The sequence below is a fragment of the Python bivittatus genome, unplaced genomic scaffold (assembly GCF_059951505.1).
Source record: "Python bivittatus isolate LINGU-HERP-01145 unplaced genomic scaffold, Pbiv_v1 ctg000080_np1212, whole genome shotgun sequence".
NCBI classification, from domain to species: Eukaryota; Metazoa; Chordata; class Lepidosauria; order Squamata; family Pythonidae; genus Python; species Python bivittatus.
The window spans coordinates 90,298,768-90,310,473 of NW_028277035.1; the positions used below are offsets into that span (position 1 = coordinate 90,298,768).

The 11,706-nt window shown below is 43.2% G+C and overlaps 1 protein-coding gene across 1 annotated transcript; it reads right to left on the reverse strand.

Moving 5' to 3' along the window:
- Positions 1-8,991: 8,991 nt before the first annotated feature.
- On the reverse strand, positions 8,992-10,452 carry LOC112543080 (uncharacterized). The gene has a single exon (XM_025177227.1). It carries the CDS (start codon positions 10,450-10,452, stop codon positions 8,992-8,994), a length of 1,461 nt encoding a protein of 486 aa, XP_025032995.1.
- Between the last annotated feature and the right edge of the window lie 1,254 nt (positions 10,453-11,706).

Below are 11,706 nucleotides of genomic sequence, written 5' to 3' on the forward strand. Positions count from 1 at the left end.
ATTATGTGCCATCAAGTCATGGTTGAGTCTTAGATTTTCTCACGATGATCTGTCCCTGACCTGGTCCTTCAGCTCTTCCAACAGCATCCCCATCACCACTTGCTGCTGGTCCTCTTCTTCTCTTTCTTGCTACCTTTCCCAGCATTAGAGCCTTCTCCAGAGAGCTAGGTCTTTGTGTGATGTGTCTGAAGTAGGATTATTTGAGCCTGGACATTTAACAAACGTCCCAAATTCATAGAAAGCTCCCATTGGTCCCTGAGCCACATCCTAATTTTGCTCTACTCTCTACCAACAGGCCCTACCTTCCACTTTCTGGGGGAACTAATGAACTAGATCTTGGAACCTGTGCACACCTGCTTTAGGGCCCAGCAGAGACGTCAGCTTTCAGAGTATTTCTTCAGTGTCTCTTGGTTGCCTCACCGGAACAGAACTGTGAGAAGAGTCATATCAACATTAGGCCTGTAAGGACTACAGTGGTACCTCGGTTCATGAACTTAATTCGTTCTGTGACTCTGGTCGTGACCCGAATTGGTCCCGACCTGAATCAAATTTTCCCATAAGGTTCAATGTAAATACGATTAATCCGTTCTGACCCCTCCGAATTTGGTCGCCAACTGATTTTTGGTCGCGTCCCGAATCAAATTTCCCCATAAGGTTCAATGTAATTATGGTTAATCTGTTCTGAACCATATGTGTTTTTTTTTTAAACCGCAAAAATATGAAACAAAATACAGCACGAAGAGAGAGAAAGCTAACCTTGCTCGATGCGACTTCTGGCGTGGAGGACAGGAAGGCGGGTGGGGAGGCGGTTATTGCTTGGAGGGAGACTCCCCCTCCCTACAGGAAGCCACGACCACATGTCACGGGAGGGAAAATGGCCGCGGATCCTGTTCGTCACCCGATCTGGCGTTCGTGAACGGAGGCAAAATTTTGCGAACGGAGCTGTTCATGAACCGAACTGTTCGTGAACAGAAGCGTTCGTGAACCGAGGTACCACTGTACATATAAACCCACATTAGGTTGTCACAAAGTGCAGCTGATCCACCTTGGAAAGACATGCTCAGAAGTAAAGCAGAGAATGTAAAGTAAAGCAGGGAAACAGGGTGCCCTGGAACATCACTTCAAAGGGGCCCTCCCATGGAGCTTTTAGGCATTTGCATAGCTCTAACACAACCGTGCAAGGCCAGGTGTTTGGAGGGGGTAGATCGGGTTTCTTTAAAAAAAAGGTAGTTACATGAAGCCTATCATAAAACATAGAGTGAAAGGGACCATGAAGACTTTCTATGGATACTCACCCCCTGTCAGTGCAGGAATTATTACTTCAGCATCTCAAAGCCTACCCTACCATTTTTGGGCAGCACAGCTCAAATGGCCAAGAAATTGTGCTACTGATTTTTGGCATTTGCATTGGGTGGCCTGATTTGAGGTGACTATGGGCCTCTCTACATGATCTGTTAGCAGCAGGAAGTTGTCTTCTTAGTCATATCAAGAGGCCATAAACAGAAAACACTTTGTCTCATTCTGATGCACCATAAAGGCACCCTGTCTTCTCCTGTGTCCCTTTGAATGTGGTGCTTTCCAACCTCTGCCTAGACAAACCTTGCAGTTTGGAGAACATATAGGAGCACATCTTGAGGTCAGGAACCTGTCCTGTTCCTGTTGGCCATCAAACGTAGGTGTGAACCCACCACCCAGTCCCAGGGGTCATTTTTCCAAGCCATTGGCAAGCTCTCCCACTATCAAAGAGCTATATCTTCATTTCTCCAGCCCACCCTGGCAACAGATTCTCAGGCTTGCAAGGATGGCATGCTAAGTGTGATTGAGGCTGTGACTCTTTAGCTATCAATTCTTCTTTCCCCAGAGGGGGTCTATGGATTGGGATAAGTCTGGGCAGGAAGAGCAGCCCATCCAGGCACAGCAGTGTCATATCAGTGGGGCTGAGGGCATTTTTTAATCCAGGCCCACCACTTCTGGAATACTGCTACTCCCATATTTCAATACATTTCCAGAAGTCTTCCAGAAAACTAGCCCACCATTTTTTATGTGTGTTCAGAGGACTTTTGGGAGCCTGCTGAACACCTGCCAAAAACATACCCTCACCCATGGATTAAGTGCCGCAGAATGGGCAGCTTTACTGCAGATAAGAAAGAGGGAGATCTTCTATCAATTCTAGACACCTCTGTCAATTCCACATTTTCCTCCATCTGATTTTTTTCCTTTTTAATCCCTTGTTCTTTGTATCCCATTCATGGAAAAGTGTACATTTGGATACATGCTGCTTAAAAAATAAAAACAACCAAACACAATTCTCATCGACCTTCAGTATGTAAACTCAACAGCTATGGCTTTTCTCAGCATAGAGAGGACCACACTGGAGCTGCCAGCCATGAAGCAGTTTTAAAACCTGGCTAACCTAAGGCATTTGTAAGAGCAAACAAAACCATTTATCCACTAAAAACCATGAGTCTGGTCAAGTTAATTTAACACATGACATAGAAAACCTCCCAAGTTCCTCTTCTCTTCCCAGTCCATAGAAATAGTAATAACAAACCCAGGCAAATGCAATCTGATCACCTTTCATAATATTGTAATCTGCTGGTGGAAGTATCTGTCTCACCTTGCTGAATGATAGGCCTGGCAGATAAAAAGAAGCCTATCAGGAAAAAGAGGTGGGAACCTTTTCCTTGTGAGATATTCCCTTTCCACATTCCTCAAGGGGAATAGCCCAAGGGAGCTGAAATGGGGCTGCTGCTGGTAGCTACATCCAGATGAAGGACCTGTAAGGCTGGTGTTGGCTGCAGGTAATGGTGAAGGAGAGGGGGTTGGTAGGAAGGTCCTCATGTGAGATCCTTGGCCAGTTGAATTAGGTTGGCAGGCTGAATTTTTGTACACCTTTCCCCCACAATTTACCATTTTCTGAGTTTTTTTTTTAATATTGTGGAGTCCTTGGTGCTCTTTGAGCTTAGTTGTTTGCTGGCAGATGTTTCACTGCCCCACTAGGTAACATCATCAGTGCGGGTGTGGGGTTTGCTCCCTGTTTATATACAGCAGCTTGCCCTGCCAGTGTTGGTGGGGGTGTGGTTTTCTCCTTGGTAGATCCTTGATTAGGGTATTGTTTTCTGCTTGTTTGTCTGGTGTTAATCCCTGCTTATCCTTCTTATCCTTTTTATTGTCTCTTTTGAATGGTGTGTAAATGTGGTTTATCTTTATCTGTCTGTTGATGGCTGATTTGTCTGAATGCCAAGCTTCCGGGGATTCCCCAGCATTTTTGGATATAGCTTACTCTAGGATGCTCACAGTTTAAACTATGGTTGAGTCTGTCCATGTGTTGTGAGATTAAGGAGTTTTCATCGTGTCTTCTGACTGCTCGTTGGTGTTCATGGATGCGCTCTGCCAGCCTTCTGCCTGTCCGTCCTATACAGTGGTTGTTGCCGTCCTTGCACTGTATGTTGTGGATGGCTCCTGTTTTTTCTCCTTGAGCTACTGGGTCTTTTGGTTTACTTAAGATGTTTTGGAGGGCTTTCGTTGGTTTGTGTGCTACGGTGATGCCATATGGTTGTAATAGTCTATTGGTTGCTTCTGAGATATTTCTGACGTAGGGCAGCGTTATTCTTTTCATAGCTTGGGTTGGTTGTGCTGTAGTGGGTTGAGTGGTCAGGTACGTTTTCAATATAGAATATTTTGAAGGTCATTTCTACTAAGATACACATTTCACTGCATTTTCCCTTAATGAGCATGGTTTTCCCACATGTTTTGACTGGAGAAGTGCAACATAAAGCAAAGGCAGCTGTCAGTTTCTAAGCATCGTTGCACTTCGTTGCATTCACTGGTTCAACAGTAGGAAATCTAGCCAATCTACATAGAAACCAAACTACAGTGGTACCTCGGGATACGAACTTAATCCGTTCCATGACTCTGGGCGTATCCCGAGTTGGTCGTAACCCGAAGGAAATTTCCCCATAGGGTTCAATGTAAATCCGGTTAATCCGTTCTGCCCTCCGAATTTGGTCGCACCCCGAAGCAAATGTTCCCATAAGGTTCAATGTAATTACCGTTAATCCGTTCTGGTGTCCGCGGACCACACCTCAGGGGTGGGAAGACGGCTGGGCGCGGCGGAAAAATGGCCGCGGACCACATGTCAGGGCGGAAAAATGACCGTACCCCGAGGCGGAGTTCGCACATTGAGGTAAATTTTTGCGGCCGGAGCTGGTCGTAACCCGAAAAGTTCGTTAGTAGAGGCGTTCGTATCCTGAGGTACCACTGTAGTTGTGACACGCTAAATCTAAGGATGCCAACAAGCGTCTGTTGTTTGCTGGCCATGTCGGTGGAAAATTCCAACAGCTGGTTCCCAATGTTTCTGGAAGATAAGGAAGAATGTGATGGGAATAATAGCAAGCAACCCAGTTATGTGTGCACCCATAGGCAGAGACAGCTGGGGAAATATGCATCACTTTTCATCATCTCAGAAGAAGGGCTTAATACATGTTCCTGCAAGTTGCAAATTATCTTTGAAAGCGTGGGAACTGTCTTAATACAGACCTAAGAACATTGCCAGTTATTACTCTGACTGAGGCTCGGATGCATCCATTATATTACTAATAAGGGGACAATGAGTTAAGGAGAATAATTTGTTTGGATCCTATAATCAGAAGTCCATACAAAAAAACGTTTCCACTTCCTTTTGAGCAAATCTCTCGAGCCTACTAAGTTGGGTTGTTGTTGGGGAAAGAAGGGGCTAGCAGAGAATTGCCCTTAACTGGGTTTGAAGAAATCTTTAACAAAACACACTTTCCAGAAATACAAAGGTGGAAGGACTGTGAATTGCAGTTCTGTTCAGCTAGAAAAATTAACAAAAGCAAGAGAACTTGCAATAATATATAAATATGATAAATAAATACATACATAATCTATCAAGCTGATTAATTGCAGTTAGAGGGCTGGACGAGAGCATGGAAGTTGTGGATTTCAAAACCTGACCCACAGAGTTTAATAAAGGATCTACGGTCAGTCATTATTCTTAGCCTACCTTACCCAAGGATCATCTTTGAAGGGATATGGGATTAGGTGTCTTCTCCAGAAAGACTCATCTATTGTTGACAGTGATTATCTAACACTAGGCAAAGAAATTTCTATTCATCCAGGTTGTCCAACATGCCAACAAATCTAGTTCTCACTGTTTTTTTTTTAATTAATTGCAATGGCTTTATTCCATTAGTTGGGTTTCCCCCCCCTACTTCTCCTGAGTATTCTGAATTTTGACATTTGACAGGATCCTAACTAAGGTAATGGAGCTAACAAGTCCCATATATTAAAACAGCTTAAGTCCTACAAATGAAACTACTGACTGGGTTTGCATATTGTGCTATTATATGGTGTGTTAAATAAATCACAACTGACTGGAGATGTGCCTGTGGACGTTACGGCTGCTATGGTAGATGTGACCAGCCACAAAGTGCCCACTTACCAGAAAGTGAACCACTCGACTCCACAAATATTGTTTATCATCCTTGAAGGATCTGGGTTGGGCCCCAAGGCATTTCTATAAGTAAATGGAAGCTTGGTGGATGGCATCTTGTCAGCTTCCTATTGAACTTTTTTTTAATATAAAGGAATATTAAAAATAGATCCAGGCGAAAGCAAGGACGCTGATGGGCACCAAGGAAGGAATCAAGAGAAGTTTGGTGCCATTTGCATTGCCTATCCTCAGTCAATGATGAGACCAATTATGCAGAGGAGTGATGGGCTACCCTTTATTGGACCTAGCCCAGCAAAGACTAGACAGTCGTCTCCCTGTGATATTTTGATACTGGCCCTGAGCAGGGAGTTGGGCTTGATGTCCTCAAGGGTTCCTTTCCAGTCTACGATCTAAAACAACAAACACTTTACACCAGTGTGTCTGAACCTCAGCAACTTTAAGAGGTGTGGACTTCGACTCCCAGAATTCCCCCAGCCAGCATGTGCATTGAAGGTCACACCTCTTAAGGTTGCTGAGGTTGAGAAACACTGCTTTTCCCACTTGGCCAGAAGATGGCAGCAACATCTGTTTCTTAGGGCTTTGCCTATGGTGACAGCCAAACTTTTTATACATGTGGATGGATTTATGGATGGCTGGGGGAGTGATTTCAACCGGGCCAGCTTTTGAGGAAAGGAGCTGAATGAAGTTGACAAAAAATGTGCAGAAGCATGAGGGTGTAGAGTCCATCTCCACCAATCCTCCTTCAATCATTACTTTTAGCCAAATGCAGGGAAAACAACCATGAATATTTTGCTACCCATATATGAATAAGAACATCCACTGAACACTTCATGCTGATATTATATACTTGCTTAGCAGCATTTGCAGGCCCATTTTTGTAAAGCAATGAATAAATCTAACAATCCACTGACTCTATAATCTCCTGCAAGAAGCCTCCAGCGGTCTAAATGGAGGATGAGGGAACTTCATTGGAGTTTCTGCTGGAGCCTGCTAGACACAAAAGCTGAACTTGATACATAAAGAGATTGTCTGCTCAGGAAAGTGGTGTCAACTTTGCTGCCATTTAGAGCTCATCTAGATTTTTAAAACCCAGGCATGGGACTCCTACTCAGATGGGAATAGTTGATATTGTATGATTAACCAACCTCACTTTCCCAAAAGATGTTGTAAGCTTTACATTGATGGTCCACAACAGAAGAACCTACAGTCAAGATATCTCAAGAAACACCAATCACCCCAAGAGAAGCTACAATGGTAGGGTAAATCCAAAACTTTTCCAACATGGCTGGCTGGGGAATTCTGGGAGTTGAACCTTAAAAGTGGCCAAGATTGAGAAAGGCTGATCTAGGCCATCCAACCCCCTGAATAGGGCAGAAATCTTACAGATGGCTCTCTAGACTCTGCTTGGTACTGTGGGAAGGGAATCTCACCATTTCTCCAAGTAATTGGTTCTACTGTCAAACTGCTTTAACTGGTGGGGATTTTCCCCTAATATTCAACTGGAATCTAACTTCCTGTAATGTAGGATCATTATTCCTTGTTTTGTACTCTGGAATAACAGTGAACAGTGTAACATTTGCTGGCCCAGCATTGCTCCATAGCTCTACCTTGAATCTAGGGTTCACAGTCTAGTTACATTGGATGCTTAAATGAAATCCTTTATTCACAGGAAGACAGCCAAGCATGCACAGCAACCAGTACACATAACACAACAGTGAGCACCCCACAGAAAGGGATGTTGTCAATATATAGCAAACGTATGAAGGCCAACTGTCTTAATAGACATTTGCTGACTAGCAACTCGAAGATATAACACCCATATGCCATCTCCTCTCTTTCTAGGAAATCCCTCAATAGGGTTAATTTAGCTTTTCTATTAAATCACATTTTTAAATATATGATAGGTTGACTTTAATATATTACAGTACTTTTTTACTATACTATACATTTCATTATCCTGAAACCTTGGAGGCGGTATCACTAGTTACCCACTTCTTTTCTGTATAGAACTTGATGAGATCTCTGAGGTTGAAGTTTACCTTCTTTATGAGATTACCTTGGTCCAAATCCTCTAGACTTCCTGTCCTAATTTCAGAGATGCAGTCACCTCTGTAATCTGACTCCCTGCTATATCTCTGCCTTGCCTTCTTCAGTCCCTCTGGTATCTCATGCCTTGCTGAGTCTCCACCATGCAAGACTGAGGCTCCTCAATCTTTTGAGCAACAGAAGCTGAAATCCATCCATTGTCCATCTGGAGTCTAACTCATTGACCCAACCTCAAAGGTAAGAGACAATTTGTATCTTTGTTGTACTGCTGCTTTGGGTGACATCGCAGCCAAACTAAGTGAGAATGTACTCCCTTTGGAATCTCAGGAGCCGAAGAAGTTCTCAACAACTTTCCAAAGAACAGCTGTGAGGGAGCCAAAGGGAGTCGTGTCACTGGATTATTCCTCAAGGGAAGCAACAGGGCCATTTAGAAGAACTTCTTTCAACACTGGCTTCCCTGTCTGAACCATTCTCTCTGCTTGACCGTTGGACTGAGAATCTATCACCTTTAAGTTCAACTTGGGTATAAATTCCTGCATTGTTTGACTTGCAAACCAGACCTAACCACAAATAAACTCACCTGAATAACGTGCTGTGCGTTTTTAAAAAAATCTCTTTTATATGCATTTACATTGAATATGTTATGGATGGAACTTGATGCTTTGAATTTTAATGGTTCTTTAACTACTACTCCTTGACCCCACTTTAAGACATTTTGGACACAGAAAGCAGTATTAAAGAAGTTCTAATTAATTAATTAATTAATTCATTAACTTGTCCGAACACCGCCACACTTATGGTTCACGTAATGGGAAAAATGAAAGGGATGGAAGATGCTGGTCTCAAGGCATCTTTCTACATTTGCATTTAGTCTCTCAAAATAGGAACTGTTGGTATCAAGATTAACATCAGCCGTGAAGTGTCTAATCTTGGCCAATGGGAAGGCAGTGATGCTACACTGAATGCTTGACTTGGTTGGGTAGCAGGGTGATTTTCCAGGTGACTGCTACTCCTATCATATTCCTACGCTTTTTATTTTTGCATTTCTGCTGCTTTCAGTCACCTTGGAACATGAACACGAGCTGCAAATTCAACTCACTTAAATGATTTAGAAATTCTAAAGCAGAAAATAAAGGAGACAGAAAAACATAAGCTTTTGGTGGGAGGTTATGGGAACAGAAAATAAGCTACTAGGAAATCCCTACTACAGTATGCAGAGGTAGCAGAACCAGTATGAGGACGAACTGGCACTAGTGGGAATAGAGTCTACAGAAAGAAGCTGTAAAGGTGAGGAATCTCAGGTCCATAGATCATTTATTTGTTGTTATTCTTCCACAATTCATTTGATGGACCAGCCCTCTGTTTTTCCAGATCCAGAAACCGCACCCTGTCTCTAGAATGGATCCGTCATCTTACCGGTCCAAGGACTGGCTACTGCATTACCCTGGCTCATTAATCCTTTAGATGCATCATCTTTCTGGTCCATCATCTCCCTGTCTGCTATCTGAGGGTTTCTCTAGAACGTTAGGTGATTCTTCTTCACTGGAGTCATTAGATGCCCCCACTTCACTGTCTGCTTCCTCATTCTTTCCATGGATCAGTACAGCTTCTGTTGCTGTCCCACTATATAAACTCAGTGGTCCAGCAAGATCCATTTCTTTTCCATCAGGCTGGGGGTTTGGGGTACTAGATGACAATACCTTTGGTGTAAGAGAATGTTCTTTTCCCAGTGCCCCGGAACTATTGGAGAGTCCAGTATCTGTTTCTTTCCCATCGGAAAGTGTCCTTCCCTGAAATAGCATTGTTTCTTCCTCTACTTTTCTATCATTTGATGCAAATTCTTCTAACTCAATCATATTGGATGGCCCTTTTTTAGATTTTTTCCTAATGGATAGCCCTTTGGGCTGGTTAGAGGTTCTCCAGGACTGATTAGATGGCCCCTCCTCTGCACTTCTCTTTGCTTCTGGTTTTCTTATCCGAAATGATGGTCCTTCTTTCCCATGTTTCCCTGTTATTTTGCTTGATGACCCCACCTCTCCCAATGCTAGAACGACTTCTCTGTGGCAATGTTGATCTCCAATAACGTTGAAGATAGAGATCCAGCTATCTCCATGTCCAGAAACCATCTTAAAGTTCTTTCCATCACAGTCAATGAAGACAGTGGCATTAGCCCGATGTCGTGGGGACAAGGTATTAAACTCCTGCAAAGCTCGCTTAAGGCAGGCTCGGAGGTCTACTGTACATCCTTTAAGGCCTTCTGTTTCCTTCCATACTTTCATCAAGTTCTCTGTGGTGAGCAACATTGTGCGACAGCTCAACCTGTCTAAATAGACATCCACAGAAGAAACTCGAACCTGATAGTGAGGTTGTTTATCAGAAAAGAAGATGTGGATACGGGACCTCCCCTTTCCAGAAATGAAATCCAAGCAGGAAATACCACACTCAACAGTCAGTTCAGCATTGCCCTTCACAGAAGGAGGCTCCTTCTCAATCTCTCTTATAGCTATATCCAAGCAAGCCCGCAGTTCCTTGGTAATGTTGTCCCATCTAGCAAGCTCCTGCCTCACCTTCTCCAAATTCTCAGAGGTTAGTGGAGCTGGAGAAAAGGACAGTCGATTCAGGTACACTTCCAGGGTAGAGATCTCAATATGGTAGTGTGTTTTTCCCTTTAACCAAGAAACCACTATCTTGTTTTCTCCTTCACCAGAGACAAACTCCATTCTCTTTCTTCCTCTCACCTGAATAGTCAAGGTGGCATTGTCTCGTAGACTTTGTGGCTCACGATGGAACTCTTGGACAGCATGATTTAAGCAAGCCCTCAACATCTCGTTAGATTCCCGGTTACCAGTCTCCAAACTGTTGTGTGCTGACAGTAAGCTTTCTGTACTCAGTGGTGTTGGAGGTATGTGTTTGGGGATGCAGGCACCCATACGAGGAAAGACCAAGTTTTATGGAAGCAGCACCAAACATGTCTTCCCATGCAATGGCATTAAATATTCAAAATCTGGAAAAGAAAGAATGCATTTGAAGATGGGGGTTTTTTTGTACAGCAAGCTGTGATCTTGGTCAAGCTAATGGCGTCTGGTTTCACAAGAGGGTAATTGAGCCTCCTAAATGATAGCAGAAAAAATATTAAGAATCTGGATTGACAACAATATGCATTTGTTCAGAGTCATACCTTTCTTAGTGAGGAGTAATCTGTAAGAATTCTGGTGGTTGGAAGCATGAAGTAGAAGATGAGGAAAGAGGAGAGGCTGGAAACAGCATAATGGATAAAGAGATGGCATTATGAAGGGAGGCCCTTGGTTTAAGGTTCACCTCCACTTTTTTTTCATCTGGTGTATAACCAGTTTGCGGATGTAATGACCATTAGCTTGGATGGCTTTAAAATGGGAATTAGAAAAAGGCATAGGAAGATCAAGTTATGAATGGTTATTACTCATAATTATATCATCAAATATTAGTATGACAGAGGGCATTGCAAATTGTTTGTAAAAAAAGCAATCCATCTTCTCTTTCTTTCACACCCACAAGAGACATACACACTCACGCATGCACACACACACACACACACACACACAATGCTCCGTCAGTCTGAAATGTTAAAGCAGGGCTGCGTGTTTTGATAGCTAGGGGCCATCCTTGGTGGCTAGGTCCAGACAACATGCTTCACTCCAAACCCATAACTGTTTGTTCACATAATGTATATTGCCCAAGCAAACCATATTATGGCCTGGCTTACCCACAGGCTAAGGCAATGGCTGAACTAGAAACTCCTTAAACCCATTTTAGCTGTGCCTTGTGTGTCGCATGATGGTGCACCCAAAAGGTGGGGTGGGGGCTAAGAGCTGCCCTTATAGCCCCCAGAAAGGCTGGGACAGGATGATAGTACAAATATGGTGGTGTTATGTCCCATATATGGCTGAGGTTGGCTTTTATTTTTGACTGTTTTCGGGCAGTGGGAGTTTTCTTTGTTTTTTAAGTGTAACTTAGGCTCACACAACAATTTCCTGTATTTTCTGCCTCATAACAGTAGGAAACAATTGTGTGAGCGCCCAGAGTCACATATGTGAGACAGGTGGAAATAGAAATTGAATGAATGAATGAACAAACGAACGAACAGACTGAAATCTGCTTATAACCAGAGAAAGTTCTGAAAGCAGCCAAAAGCCTGTATTTCTGGA

Coding starts and splice junctions, on each gene's coding strand:
- LOC112543080 (XM_025177227.1), bottom strand. CDS start 10,452: ATGGGTGCCTGCATCCCCAAACACATACCTCCAACACCACTGAGTACA.